Genomic DNA, 15,945 nt, shown 5'->3' on the forward strand with positions numbered 1-15,945 from the left:
TGAGTCCGACGAGGGACCTTAGCCTCTCTCTCTCTCTCTCTCTCTCTCTCTCTCTCTCCATCCCTTCATTTCATGTCATCTCTTTACTGTTGACTTTCTAATAAAACTATAAAATGTCCAAAATGTACTTAACTCAAAGATAATCTTCTTATTTTGGAAGCTTTACTAATGAAGTTGAGCTGGAAAAGTGAAGGGATGATGGAGCGAAGGTGCATGGATTTCCTTTTAAAAAATCAAGTCAAATGTTGAGTGTTGGTACCAGACTCATTGAGCCTAATGATGTGTTGCTTCAGATTTAGTTGGATGGAATTATTTTAAACACAAGAATGCATCACTACCTGTGCATAATTATCTTTTTTTTCACGGCAACACTTTCCCTGTCTGGGGTCTTTGTCCTGCACATGCTCTCTTTTTAAAAAGCAGATTAGAAACCTGGTTGCGCGTTTAAATAAGAAATTCTCCAGGAAATCTAGCTGGGGAATCGGCATGATCTAATCCGATATACCTGTTATGGAAACCAGGTTTCCTTTTTTACATGACAAATCATATTACTTTGTGTGTGTGTGTGTGTGTGTGTGTGTGTGTTAGAGAGAGTCATGAATCCAAGAATTTGTCTTTAACTTACACTGCATCAGCAGCCCCTGGCTCTGAAATCACTCCTTTACATGTTTAGCCTGCCTTTTAGCCTACATCTCTTTACCTCCACTCACCCTCTCACTCACTCACTCCATCCCTCTAATCACATTACCCTCCCAACCCTTCTCTCTCTCTCCCTCCCTCTCTCTCTCTCTTCCTCGGCCATAAAGTGTATTATTGATGCCTGTATTCCATCGGGTGGATTGCTTCAGGCTTTGTGTTCTGCTCCTCTTATCCTCGCTGTTACTGCGGATAATTTCATCACAGCTCACTTTTGTGCCCGTTTAATTTGTTTAATACAAGCAGGCTGTTTGTGTGTGTGTGTGTGTGTGTGTGTGTGTGTGTGTGTACAGTATATGCGTGTCTTTTTATTAGCTTATTTTCCCTCTTGGGCTAGTTTTTGCAGGGTGGCTTTGGGGTGAACATCCTCCCTCAGGCCTCAGATAGCAGCCGCTTTCACACAACACACAAAAAAACACACACACACACACACACACACACACACACACACACACACAAACACAGAGTACAATGCAATCAACTGTCGGACGAGGGTTTCAGATGAGCATAATTTCACATTACAGAGCTCTGTGTGGGTGGGTGGATGATACGAGCTTAAAGTACTTAAACGGACCAACGCTCTTCTCTCTCTCTCTCTCTCTCTCTCTCTCTCTCTCTCTCTCTCTCTCTCTCGATCTCTAGAGTCAAACTGAAAGAGGGAGAGAGGTAATGAGGGAAATGTTGGTGAGAGGGACGTTTAAGAGGTTTGGAAAGGGTCTCAAGAGCCTTTTTAAAGTAACTTTTTTCCCATCTCATTGGTTGGACCGCCCTATTGTTCAGTTTACCTGTAGTTTTCTGTCTTTTTTTTTCTTCATATTTTTTTAGATCATATATCATTTTTGTTTTCATTATTCTTTTTTGAAACCAAGATGGATGGCCAAAATGATAATCACGATTATTATTATTTTTTTATCTGTAGGAAGATCACGATTATTTATCCCCATTATTCTTTGATTTTAGGGAAAAAAATGTGAACTACAGTCTTAAAAGCCATGACATTCGATCAATAATGACAATGTGTTTCCATGTGTCTGTCCTGCTCGTGTTTGGCTCTGCTAAAAGGTTTGGCCCATAAAAGTCGTGTTGTTGTTTAAGAGTGGATGAACAGGTAGACAGTGGTAAACTCTCTCTGTGTGAACGCAGCCTGCAGGAGGGGATTGTAAAAAGGTTTCCTGCTCTTTCTGTGATGCTAAAGCCATTTCCCGTCCCTCTGGGTCTGGACAACATCTGTTCACAGGCTAATAGAATCACTGGGTCCAGTCTGACTGATAGGGGAACACACACACACACACACACACACACACACACACACACACACACACACACACACACACAGAGGCACACATGTGCTAATTGGCTATGTTCTGGGGAGGCCAAATGAAAACTAGCTACATTTTGATTGACGTTATAGCACACACACACACACACACACACACACACACACTGCAGGCCTCTTCCATGCAGCCACTGACGCACTCAATGCGCTCCAACCAAACTCCATTATGTCCATTAGTTGATCTGCACAGAGCGATGTGAGGAGATGGAGGGAGACTCTGATGACACAACCGTCCCACGCAGGAACACAAAGTATGTCAGAGATTAAACGTGTGAAACCGAGCCAAACGGTGCTTCTCTCTCTCTGCACGTGCTCAGTACGAACGGGAAGGTCCTCTAATTAATCAGAGAGCAGAATACTTAAATAAAAAAACAGCAAAATATTAAATGTAAGACTGAAGAGTGATTCTAAATGAACGAGGCGTGACTTAAGATGTTGTTCTTCGTGTGCTGTTGAGAAGCTGCTCCACCCACAAACTAACTTCAGGGAAGTCTTTTTTTACACAAAATTGCGCGTGCATCAACAGCTGCAGCGATCAGCTGATTAGTCAATCCACAGACACTTAATCAACAACTATTTAGACATTTTCTTTATTGTTGTCATTTTTCAAATAGTCGTTTCAATCATTTCTGTTTTCAGCCTATCAACGTAACAATTTGCCCTCCCCTTTTTTTTCACGTTTTTAACATAAACTAAACAATGAATTGACTAACTGAGAAAATAATGCAATAATGATCTTTTGGAAAAATATCTTTCCAAGCATGACTTTAAAAATCGCTGTGTGTGTGTTTGTGTGTGTGTGTCAGTCTGAATGAAGTACTGCTGCACTGTTCACACTGACGGATGCTGATTGACGATTAAGTTAACGATATAAATTAACGATATATTTTTCAAAAGGAAAACCAGCTGTTGACCTACTTTGGGAACCTGGCAGCACACAGTTTCAACATCCATGCACCTCGAACACACGCACACACACACACACACTGGTGCTTTAGCCAGATGGTTCTCTCCAGGAAGTCTGTAAAGTCGGTGGTCTGTTTTGTCAAACTGTTTCAAAGAGCCGCCAGGTATTTTGATATGATTGATTGATATGATGAGTTTGAGTAAACAGTATCTGTTTTCAGCTGTTTCCAGCTTGTTAAATGTGGATATGTTCTAGTTTCTTTTCTGCTCTGTGACAGTAAACTGAACATCTTTTGAGTTGTGGACAAAACAAGACATTTGAGGACGTCTTGGGAAACACTGATCCACATTCTTCACCATTTTCTGACCTTTTATAGACCAAACAACTAATCCATCGAGAAAACAATCAAAAGACCAATCGACAGTAACCATTAGTTGCAGCCCTAGTTTACAGTATGCTTACTAGGACTAGATGTTAGAATCCCTTGATATTCAGCACAAGCGCTGTTGTTGGAGATGTCTTCTTGGGTGGGGTTGGATTGGCGGATGACCGCCTCGTGCCTCCAATACGATCATCAGTTGTGCACATATGAGTTCTTTGTTGCACCTTTTCAGACCAAACGTCATCGATTTTAAAACATCAAGATGAAAGCAGCAACCGGATAAAGCTTTCTTTGAGAGAAGAAGACCTTCAGAAGAAGCCTCGTCTGTTAACAGAATCCAGCAGAATGAGCCCATGATGATTAGGACGACACTCCTCTGCCCCCCTGTGGTCACTTGTGCAGTGCATGTGCACACATGAAACTCACATTTTCATACATGTATGGACGCACTGTCTTATGAAATCTATTTTCAAATTCAAAGTGAAAACAAGGTCTTTACACTTGTGTCCCTGACTCCGAGGTTTCCTGGCTTCTTGCGGTTTAGTATTTGACTTCCAGATGTGGAGATTCATACTCAGCTGGCTCCCAGTACGAGCTGAGATCTGTGACGATTGAGTGTGCAGTAATGACATTGATTTAATTGACTTCTGTCATTTAGCCTATATGATTTGCAACACATATTTGCTAAATACTTTTTGTTTGTGTTATTGTACCGCTAGTAAAGCCTGAATACCAGCACGGTCAAAACAAACTGGGTATGTGTTGTTGTAGCTTTGAAGTAGGGCTGTGCAATGAATGGAGGTTTGATGTAATAGAGAGAGACGATTATTTTGCACTTCAGGTTTTGCAAGTCAACTCTTATTTTGTCTCGTGTTCTGAAGGGCAAATTCAAAAAGTTAAAACGGGAAAAGTATAAAGGAAAATATCCCAGTTCAAGGTGTTTTCTTTGTTGATTTGTTTAGCTGTTTCACTTTTCTTGTTTTTTAAGGTTCGATAAATGCAGCATCTTTCCATAAGTCAGTGAGTAATTGTGTTAAATAATAGTGATTTCAATATAACATTAGATAGACGTTATTGATCCCAAATTGGGTGTGCTACAGCAGCAAAATATCAGACACACAGCACACATACAGAATATACAAGATATAATAAATAGGATAGAATACAAGAACAATTTTTTTTTTAGATAAAGAAATACAAAGGAAAGAATGTACAAACGTATGTACAAGTTGCGAATAAATACTTAAAAAGTATTCATAAAGATGCAAGTAAACCCCATGTTTGTGCAAGTTGCACTTAGTGGAGTATTGTGATGTATATGAGTCTTATCTAACACTCAGCAACAAAGTGTTACAAAGTTGTATTTCCTATGGTAGGAATGATTTCTTCACCAGACTGGTTGTGATTATGATTGAAATATGATATTTTTCCACAGTCGAGCAGCCCTACTTTGAAGCACAATACACAGACTGACTTTAAACCCGTTCCTGGTGGAAGAACATGTTGAAGCTGCCTTGTGAAAGTGATGTGATGTCACAGTGACACCTGTTGGTCAAACAACGCAACACCATACACGAGAGCTGCACTGACGTCAACCAAAATGACCAAACTGTCTGGCTGCTGTTGATCGTTGACACCAAATGGACTGCAGAGTTCCCAACTATAATAATTAAAACCTCTCTCTCTCTCTCTTCCAGAAGGAGCTGAGCCTTCCCAGAAGAGGCAGTTTGTAAGTACCCATCATCCCCTCTGTCTTCTGTCCAAACAGAGCCTGTCCTTTCGGCGTTGTTTCTTTTTTTTGTTTTTTTTTTTTCCTCAGAGGAGTCATCTGGAAAAGGTTGGAAAAGCTTAGAGGCTGCAATGCAATGAACCAAACAAAGATACATACACCTTAAGGTGGTATAAAGTCTGGTCTTTTAAATAACCGTGGAAAAGAAGCTCCTGGTCCACCTTAAAACATTCAGTCTTTGTCAGTGTTTGTGTGGAAACTTTGAGTTTCTGTCCGATGTGGAGGGATTAGCAAGAGTTAAATTGTGTGTGTGTGTGTGTGTGTGTGTGTGTGTGTGGGCTTGTTTAACTATATTTGTGGGGTCCAAAAACCAGGAGTCCAGTATACTTGTAGGGTCCCGACAGCTTTGTGGGGCCAAAATGCTGGACCTCACAAGTTTAACAGGCTGTTTGAGGGTTAAGACTTGGTTTTAGGATTAGGGTTAGAATGAGGTTCTGGTTAGGGTGAGGGTAAGGGTTAAGGTTAGGCATTTAGTTGTGATGGTTAATGTTAGAGTAAGGGGCTAGGGAATGCATTATGTCAATGACGGGTCCCCACAAAGATAGTGCCATAAAACCTGTGTGTGTGTGTGTGTGTGTGTGTGTGTGTGTGTGTGTGTGTGTGTGTGTGTGTGTGTGTTTGTCTACTGTTGTTCGCCTTAATAGTCACTCACGGGCCCTTTAAATACCACTGGGAAACCATGTTCCATGTTTGTCTGTGTTTATTTTTGCCTCAGCTGTTAATCTTATCAAGTTATACAGAGAGAGCTTCCAGTAAAGGGTTAAAGGACAAAGTTGAAAAACCACTGAGTCCAGGTGTGTGTGTGTGTGTGTGTGTGTGTGTGTGTACCAGAACAGCTGAGCATCCCACTGTGTATAAATGCAGGTTATTTATATCTGCGTGTGTGTGTGTGTGTGTGTGTGTGTGTGTGTGTGTGTGTGTGTGTGCGCCAGGCAGCTGATTTATTGTCCTGCACGAAAAAGTTCTTCATGTCTGGAAACAAAAGTCAGACTTCCAGTCATGCTTCTAAAAGAAGTGTTGGGAGACAAAAAGTTGGTCATTATAGTGTAATCATCATAACTCACTCACTGTGGAGTTCCCCTGTTTCCCTGAGTGACATTGAAAACAGCACAACAACAGGGGTCAGATATGGTGCCGGTCAGTTCACCACAGCGCTGTTGGGGTATGGTCTGGCTACACCACAGATGCATTCTGAGATAGCAGAAGAAATCAAAGCTCTGGGTTGTTGGCATTTCTTTAAACCAATCACAATCGTCTTGGGCGGAGCTACGCTCCGGACGCAGCGACGGTGGCTCTGCTAAACAGTCTCAGGAAGGAACTTGTTTTGGTGGAACATTTGCACCCCGCAAAAGAAAACGCCACATACGATATTAAAGCTCTATTGTGTAATTTTTTGAGTTGATTCTTAGAAAAAAAAACTTTGTTCTTTCACAAATATGTGCTCATTCATGTGTAATTACTTCCACCAACTAATCAAAGTATTCTCGTAAGCGTAGAATCTGACATTCAGAATCATTCAGAATACATAGGAGCGAGTCGCTGATACTTTAGTAACATTAGCTTGCATATGTTTAGGAACCTGATAGCTGATGTTAGCAATGAAATGGTACCAAAATAACGTAAAACTATTATTACACTGGAAGGAACACTCACGGACAAAGTCGTACTTCTTGGAATAATACGGCCACCGTAGGAGTTTTAACGTGCTCGGAATGGGAGGGGCTAGAAAGTAATATTCAGTTGGTTGTCATATACAATTTCACCACTAGATGGGAGAAAGTCTTACACAGTGTAGCTTTAAATGAAGTTAACTGTTGACACAATACAGTAACATGAGCTATTTAAATTAGCTGGTTAAACCTCATTGGCTCTTAGGCGCCCGGATAGCTCAGTTGGTAGAGTGCGCGCCCATATATAGATGTTTACTCCTCGACGCAGCAGGCCACGGGTTTGACTCCGACCTGCGGCCCTTTGCTGCATGTCATTCCTCCCGCTCTCTCCCCTTTCATGTCTTCCAGTGTCATGTCAAAAATAAAGGCCGAAAATGCCCCCCAAAAAAATCTTTAAAAAGAAAATGTATTGGCTCTTACCAGTGTATCTCCATGTGTACTCAGCTATCCCACCAATCGGTCCCAAAACGTCCCAGTTAGAGAGGAAATGCCCTAAACATATTCTTTGTAAATCTTTACAATCATTCCCAGAAAGAACCAAGCAGGCCTGCCTTGTTGCACCATCCAAGTTTTCTTTTTTTTTTAGCTGAACTTTTGTGGCAAACAGAGTTGGAGAACGGCAACACACAGAGAGCAGAAGATGAGGGACATCACATGCCGGATGTCAGACTTTACCCTAGAAATGTACTTCTGTCGATCCAGACTAACCCTTAGTAGACATTACAGACCAGTATCCTGAGTTTGACCACATTCAAGATATGCTTTTTACATGAAATATAGAGAAACATTGATCTCCCTGTGAGTCAGTTTTTTTCTCGGTTTTTGGTCATGAGTGGGGGTGCAGGCATGACTGTGGGTGCTTTTTTAATTATGCTAACTTATGCTTCCTCGCGTCCTGTCTCCTCCCGTGACCCGGAAATCAATCCGCCATCATGGAGGATCTTCCAAACCCGTGAATGCACCACGGTGAGACAAAGAGGCTTCTGACGGCGCTTATAGCGAGGAAACACAGGTGTATCCTACACGGAAGTAGCGTGACTTATAACCTCTATTTTCCACTGGGCGCGTCTGCGCTAGAGCTGTAATCGGCCCAAGCCCGACAAGTACATTTTGATTGACAGCTTTTTAAAAGCCCGAACCCGTTTACAGCCCGACTGTACAAAAGGCCGTCTATCAGCAGTGATTAGAGTGTCGGAGAATAGTGCGGACACGCGCTTCACACCGTGAGCAGGCACACGCACCACTCGGCGGAAAAGGGAGAGAAAGAAAAAAGAGACTGCGAAAAAAGGAGCACACAGCTCCTTTGTCTTTCGTAAAAAATTTCTACATTTTTTAACATCATTTATTCATGACTAACGGAGGCTATAGGCCACTTGGAAGTTGGAACAAAGAAATGAATTAAGTCCTCCAGAGGCCAGCCTCCGTTTCACCTCCTCAGCATCCATTTTCACGCTAATCGAAACGCATCACCTGACCGCTCATTTACCCCACAACCCGAAGCACAAGCCCGAGCCTGAGCCCGGCCCGAGCCCGTGTAAAATAATAGAAATTAAGACCGAACCCGGCAAAGATCTTCAGCTCTAGTCTGCGCTGCGTTCCGCCACCCCCGAGTGATCGCAGCCGTTCAAGTCAATGCTTTATATTCCACCAGCGGCGCCACAGAAGTGCGCGTGAAGCGTCTCTCCCCTCCGCTAAAGATATGCGCCAGGTCTATTTTCACGCGAGCAGCCGGGCCATTCGGACTTGAATCATCACAAGCACTGTGCAACACAACTGGAACTTCTGAAAAATGGCCCTTAGTACAGTTTCTAATATGGGGAAATTAAATTAAATGAACAGAACATTTGAGGCACATGATGCAAAGTAATGAAAAACAAATGGCTTCGCCAATTTTTCTGCGAAGAAGTGACTGAAGTTGCTCAGCAGTGGCACAAAACTCTAAACATTATGAACGTTTCCTCATTAAAATCTGCAGCTTTGCTGTTTTTCTGTCTGTAGAGAAAATCCTGATTTACCCAAATTCCCTTTAGGATCCTACAGAAACTCTCTGTTGAACCATGAAGAAAATAATAACACAAACTATGAAAGTATAATGTTGTGCCTCTAGCTGCAGTCCAAACCCCAAATAAAAACAGGCAGCTTTTATCTTTCCCATATCTCCTCATAACTCTTTGAAGATACAGAGCTGCTTTATCCGATTCTTAATATCCGAGCAGAGCCACAGGGGTCGATGGTGTGTTTCTGTGTGTGTGTGTGTGTGTGTGTGTGTGTGTCCGTTGGCTGGTAGTGTGTGTGATCTTCAGGCTCGGCAGTGCGCTTCGAGGCAGTGCGTCGGCTGCTGTGAAGGGTCTGCAAGTCGGAGTCCACTCGGTGGAAGTGACAGTTGGCGGGTGGCGGCGTCCTGCTGTCGCCGGGCTCTTTTTGGTTCACTCTCACGCTGTTTTACTGCTGAGATGCTCTATCATGTCACATATCACACAGAAATCCATCTTTTCAGGCGTCAAGTACTTTGTTTGTATCTGAACTACCAGGATTACTATTTACAGCTCACAGAGGAGCTTATAGAGACACAGAAGATGCATGTTTGCCAATTCAATTTGTCATCTTAAATCTATATTCGATCAATCGTTCTTCTGATGGCGATCAAAAAGACCAAGAAGAGAGTTGTGTCTGCGAGGAGGAGGAGGAGGAGGAGGAGGAGGAGGAGGAGGAGGAGGAGGGACGTGCAGGGACGTCAGGAGAAATCTGTGGGGAAGACACTGCTTCAACATTTTTTAAACCGGCGACAGATTCTCAACTCACGCACAAAAGGTGAAAAGAGAAGGAAGTATGATACATAACTGGTTGCTTTGATATTAATCTGATATGCGCGCGCACACACTCACTCACTCACTCACTCACTCACTCACTCACTCACTCTCTCACACACACACACACACACACACACACACACACACACACACACACACACACACACACACACACACAGAGGTCCAGATCGGTGTGTAATGACATTCTCGTGCCCTGCGCCTGCTCCTACATCAGTTTAGTAATCACTCCACATTAACTGTGTGTGTGTGTGTGTGTGTGTGTGTGTGTGTGTGTGTGTGTGTGTGTGTGTGTGTGTATGTATGTTTGTGTAACTCTACCCTAGGCAGAGCTGTCTGTGATCCAGTCCATTGTTTATGAATTAGCAATCTGGCTTGCAAGCTGCATTTAGCCCATCAGGGTCAGCGGTGTCCCCGGGCTTCTCAGAAACCAGAGCAGAGACATAGAGAGAGGACAGCTGGTCTGGTAATATCATGACAACGTCCCCCCGAGTCACAGAGGACAAGTTTCTCTGGAAGCATTTAATGTTTGATCAACGACAAATACCTGAGAGGAGAGAAGAGAAGACGCAAATTGTGAGACGGCTGTCAGACCTGTGTCTTTAGTTTCAATCATTCAACAAGTTAGAGCGTCCCCTGCTGCCTGGGGACTCAGCTGAGTGCACAGTTTACAGGAAAGACTATTTATTTACAGTAAAGCCATTTTTTTTTAAAGTTTGAAAAACTTGACAGTCCTGAATACAACTTATTTTAATAGAAAAATGTAAGGTTTCGGAAACATTCGTTAAAAAGTTGGTTAAATGTGAAAAAAAGTCCTTAAAACATTAATAAAATAATTTTCCAATTAAAGTAATCTTAAAAAAATCATTAAAAAGCTAAGTATTCATAGCGTCATTAAAAAAAACAGAGTCAAACTTAAATGTTTTGAATAAAATGTCATTCAGAAGAGTTTCAAACGAATGAAAAAGCCCTTAAGAGATTTAAAAAAGAAAGAACAAGCCGTGTAACTGTTCCAGCTTCATCAGGACTGACATCCTCCAGTTTCTTTTACTGACACTACACTACTTTCTTTAGACAATAAAAACTACACAATGAGTATGAAGACTTCTCATTCTTTCCTCCCGTCTTCATATTCCCTCCTCCCTCTGTCCCTCCCTCTCTTCGTCCCTCCCTCCTTCCTCTCTCTCCCTCCCTCCATCTCTCCCTCCCTCCCTCTGTCTGTCCCTCCCTCATTCTCTCTCTGCCTCCCTTCTTCCCTCCGTCTCTCCCTCCCTCCCTCTGCCCCTCACTCCCACATCCTCTCCCTCCCTCCCTTTGTCTCTCCCTCCCTCCCTCTCTCTGTCCCTCCCTCCCTCCTTCTCTCTCTGCCTTCCTTCCTCCCTCCCCCTGTCTCTCCCTACTTCTCTCTCTCCCTCCCTCCCTGCCTCCCTCCTTCTCTCTCTGCCTTCCCCCCTCCCTCCCCCTGTCTCTCCCTACTTCTCTCTCTGCCGCCCTTCCCTCCCTCCCTCTGCCTCTTCCTCCCTCCTTCTCTCTCTGCCTCCCTTCTTCCCTCCCCCTGTCCTTCTGTCCCTCTCCCGGCTGTTTGTTGAGGACTCAGTCAGTCCTGTCGTCTGGCAGCGGACAGGCTGAGCGCAGCGATCAGACAATCTGAGACTTCCAGGAACTGAGGCAGCTTAACAGGGCAGACTGTACCCAGGGAAGGCTCTCTGCTCCTGGGGACAAGCAGCCGTGTGTGTGGTGGATCGGTGGCAGGAGCTCAGGGTCCGCTACCAGCAACTAGTCTGGACTTGAAGGATCAGTCTCCTCTTTGTTATCGGACACGATGGAGCTACGCAGAACTTAATGTTCTCTCTGACTTTTATGGATTCTTTTTCATACAAGAATAGGAAGGAAGGCTGTTCATTTTACTTTGGATTATTCAGAGGAAGACAAAATGAGTTGCAGTGTGAGTTTGCTCATTGAGCTCAGATAAATGTGTGCGTGGTGTGCACGTAGTTCCACAAACGTTTTGTTTGTGTTTGCTTTTAAAGGCAGTTTGATAGTTTGTGACTCAGCAAGCCCGTGCTGGTGAAGGAACACTCTACCCCAGATAGCTCAGATAACTGTGTGTGTCTCTGTCTGCAGATAAGAGCAGGTGCTGACGTAACACACACACACACACACTCACACACTCACAGACACTCTGGCCATGCCTTTGTATATTTAAAATCAGTGGTTTGACTCGTGCAGGACTAACTGTGGGACAGTTTTCTGTGGAGTTGGCGTGGCAGATGGACAGAACAGTTTGTGTTTGACGGACAGATGAGCTGATCCAGTACGGAGGATTATTTAAGATTACAGATGAGCCTTTTGTCCCAGGACACAAGATGAAGAGGAGGAAGGAGAGAGCAGGAGCCCCACACCTCCACCTCCAGTAAGAAAGAGAGAGAGAGAGAGAGAGAGAGAGAGAGAGAGAGAGAGAGAGAGAGAGAGAGAGTGTGTGTGTGTGTGTGTGTGTGTGTGTGTGTGTGTGTGTGTGTGTGTGTGTGTGTGTGGGCTTGTTTAACTATATTCGTGGGGTCCAAAAACCGGGAGTCCAGTATACTTGTGGGGTCCCGACAGCTTTGTTGGGCCAAAATGCTGGACCCCACAAGTTTAACAGGCTTGGTTTTGGTTAAAAAGACTTGGTTTTAGGATTAGGGTTAGAATGAGGTTCTGGTTAGGGTGAGGGTAAGGGTTAAGGTTAGGTATTTAGTTGTGATGGTTAAGGTTAGGGTAAGGGGCTAGGGAATGTATTATGTCAATGACGGGTCCCCACAAAAATAGTGCCACAAACCTGTGTGTGTGTGTGTATGCATATCCATTGACAAACCAGTTATGTTTCTTACTTCCTTCTCTTTTCACCTCGCTACAGTATGTTTACATCCAAATGTTCATGCACATTGAATAGAAAACTTTAGGGGGAAGAATCCAGAATATCTTTAAAAAAAAAAACACTGTCTCCAGTCAAGCAGCTCTGTCAGGCTGTACTTGCTAACATCAGCACACAATAACATTGCACATAATATTCCGGTTTGTGCTCGTACTAGTTATGCATCAAACACACTGATTTCCTTCTTTCCTTTTTCAGAAATCTGGAAACATTTGGCTGTAAACATACCGTTCGTCATAAGATAAGATAGACTTTATTAATCCCACACTGGGGAAATTCCCTTGCTACAGCCGCTACATTGTTTTTTTTTGCACACATCAGAATGAGACTAATATAAATGAAATAGACATACAGAAATATACAAAAAAGTAAAAAGAATAGAATGAGAGTAATAATAATAATAGTAGTACAATGTGCACTATAAACACCTTCTATCATATATAGACCGGTATAAAAAATACTATATATATATATATAAATAAACAGATGCGATAAGGTGCGGGTGAATTGAAATGCCATACTGCACAGTAGAAGGTGACAGAGATAAATATATAATTGTGCATTTTGCAGAATATTGTCTGCATACTCTGTCAGGATGGATGTTCTGTTATTAGCTGTAAAATTAAATGTACTGTCTGCAAACTATAATACCTGCTGAATATCTACAAAAGTAGACTTGACAGATTTGCGGGGAAAGAGAGGGAGGAAGAAGGATCCACCCCCAAAAATAAGTGCCTGACAGGCCTATATTGTTTCTGTAGCTATGCATGTCACTCCCACTAGTTATATGGGTGCGAACAGTTCGGCTTACATTCATTATACAGTACATGCATACTGTACATACATACTGAGTCGGTGGAATAAAAACCCATGAGGGGACAGAAACATGAGACAGTATCAGAGAGACAGAGAGAGACTCCAGCAGGCTCTCCCTTCAAACACTGACAAAAACTGTGAGGGTCATTCATACACCCATAATTATAATTCCAACATTTAATTCAGGATACTCAAACATGATAAAAAATGCTCAAATAAAAGTAGATTCATTACCAGTTTTTAGTTAACCCTTGTGTTGTCCTTGGGTCAAATTCTACCTGTTTTCAAAGTTTTTATATCAGAAATATGGGTTCCTTTGAACCAAAATGCCCAAAAATGACATGGATGCATGGATGTACGTTGTATGGAACCCATACAACGATCTTTGCACGTAAAATTAATGATTACTATTATTGAATTTTGGGTGTTTTATTCAATTTTATAAACATGTTTAAGTGGTTTTGAAAGAGTGTCGTGACTACACGTCACTCAACATCCTCTGATCTTAACTATTAGTCAAAATAATTCAGAATCTCAGCTTTTTTAACTCCAAAATTTGGTATAATGTCATATAAATTAGGTTTATTGACCATGAATTTAAAAATAAAAAGTTGAAAAAAGTGACAAAAACATTCACTTTTGACCTGGATGGACAACAAGTTGCATGGTCGATGGGAAGACAACACAAGGGTTAAGTATACACTTAGTATACAAGTTAGTTAACAAGCTTCCTAAGAATAAGAACCAACCAAGGCACAACAAGTCTCTCTGGCTGCTTTTGTACGACCCCGTTCTGGATTCTGATCTCGTTTTTTTTTTTTTTTTTTAAATAATCCTTTTTCAAACGGTCTCAATATGACCTCATCTCTTCCCAAACTCGCCCTTTTATCCCGGTCAAACTGCTCGCCGCCGATATATGCGACAGCAGCGCTGTTTGTCCACTGGTTTGCCAGATGGCTGGGCTTATTATTGCAGCAGGCATTTCATCACGAAATTGGGTTTCATTTTGTTCCTGCCATGGCCGTGCTGAAACTGCAGCGGTGCACCACAGATGGCCCTACATTAAATTATGTAGGGGGAACTCTGCATATACTGTGGCCCTTGACTTCCCAGCAGGTGATCTCACCCATTCTGCCCCCCCCACCCAGCGGGGAAGGGGACAGAGAGACCACCACCATACGGTCCTCACGCCCTGCAGGTCTGCGCCAACTGCCATCTGAACTCTGCAGCCACGGGAAGATGTTTTTTAGAACGTTGTTTGCTCTATAAAATGTCAGAAAATGGTGAAAAATGTGGATCTGTGTTCCCCAAAAGCCCAAGACGACATCCTCAAATGTCTTGTTTCGTCCACAACTCAAAGATATTCAGTTTACTGTCACAGAGGAGAGAAGAAACTTGAAAATATTTACTTTAAAGAAGCTGGAATCAGAGAATCCCTTGTTTGAAAGGCTTTTGACTTTCTGACTCCACACACATATGTTTTCATAAGACTGTACTCTGTGAAGTTTGGTCCAGAACTTTCTGTGCAGCCGTTTCCAACTGTGATAAGTCAGTGTGGTGTGCGAGGCTCCCTGCCCGCTGTGAGGGGACATCTGCAGGCAGAGACGGTACGGATCAGTGCGTAGAGCCTGGCTCTGCTGCTGCCTCCCACTCTGAGCTCTGGGCCTCGCTTCAACAGCATGAACTCAGTACTGTCAGTCGCTGGGAAGTAAAGCTTCTAAATCATGTCTACAGACACGACTAAAAACAGGCACGCCAAGAGTTGACCTTTTTTTTTTTTTGGAATGAACAACATATCTTTGAAACTAGAAAATATTTACATTTAAGAAGCTGGAATCAGAAAAGTTCTCCCTCAAACCGATTTAACGGATTATCAAAAATAGTTACAGGGTTGCCCCCAGAAAAGTTGGCTAGCCCGGTGGCAAGTGTCTTTTTTTTCGACGAGCTCTCAGCTGGGGCCGGTCACAGACTGATGGCAGTGTTGATATAGAGTCCAATGGAGCTTTTTCACAGCAGACATTTTGACTTGTCTTAGTAGGAAAAGCACAGCTGAGATTGATAACCTTAATGATGGCTCAGTTCCATCAAGTGTCCCAGTGAGCTATTTCATTGAGTCAGCATGAACAATACCAGGGCCTCTCCTAAGTGGAATGCAGCCATCATTAATGGTTTTGAATACACCTGTGCTTTTCCTACTATGACATGTCAACATGTCTGTCGTTAAAAAAGGTCTATAGTTCCAGTGATACCAAATAACGAGACAAGAATTTAAAAAAAGCTATAAGACATACTCCATATGGTCCTGAATCAAGTCAGTGCTAGAAGCTAACTGGAGATTTGAAAATATGACTACACCTAATTGTCCAACCGAGACACTTTTGCGTGATTTTCTGTGGAGAAACTCCACAAAGAATCAGCTAATTGGTTAGTTAACAAAATAATGTGAGTGTTAGCCGACTAAGACGGCCCGGGACGGGGCTTTTAAAGCCTAACTTGGTCTGGTATGGCGAGTAGCTTTTTGTGGCTAATGTTGGCAGACTTTAAAGATATATTGTTGTGTAATTGGCATAGTTGTTTAATGACTTCTTCCATATTTTGTACTTAGTGTTT

General features: G+C 42.7%; 1 protein-coding gene across 10 annotated transcripts in view; it reads left to right on the forward strand.

The window, feature by feature from the left end:
- mast2 (microtubule associated serine/threonine kinase 2) overlaps positions 1-15,945 on the forward strand; it is a 244,180-nt gene that overhangs the window by 144,903 nt on the left and 83,332 nt on the right. For 6 of the 10 annotated variants that reach the window (XM_078258289.1, XM_078258292.1, XM_078258293.1 and 3 more), the window contains exon 4: positions 5,019-5,050. In XM_078258289.1, the coding sequence (XP_078114415.1) occupies positions 5,019-5,050 (32 nt within the window). Of the gene's footprint in view, positions 1-5,018; positions 5,051-11,126; positions 12,022-15,945 lie in introns of those variants that run through there. The other 4 variants (XM_078258290.1, XM_078258295.1, XM_078258297.1 and 1 more) reach the window with 3 other exon arrangements.

This window comes from Sander vitreus, chromosome 9 (assembly GCF_031162955.1).
Source record: "Sander vitreus isolate 19-12246 chromosome 9, sanVit1, whole genome shotgun sequence".
Lineage (NCBI taxonomy): Eukaryota > Metazoa > Chordata > Actinopteri > Perciformes > Percidae > Sander > Sander vitreus.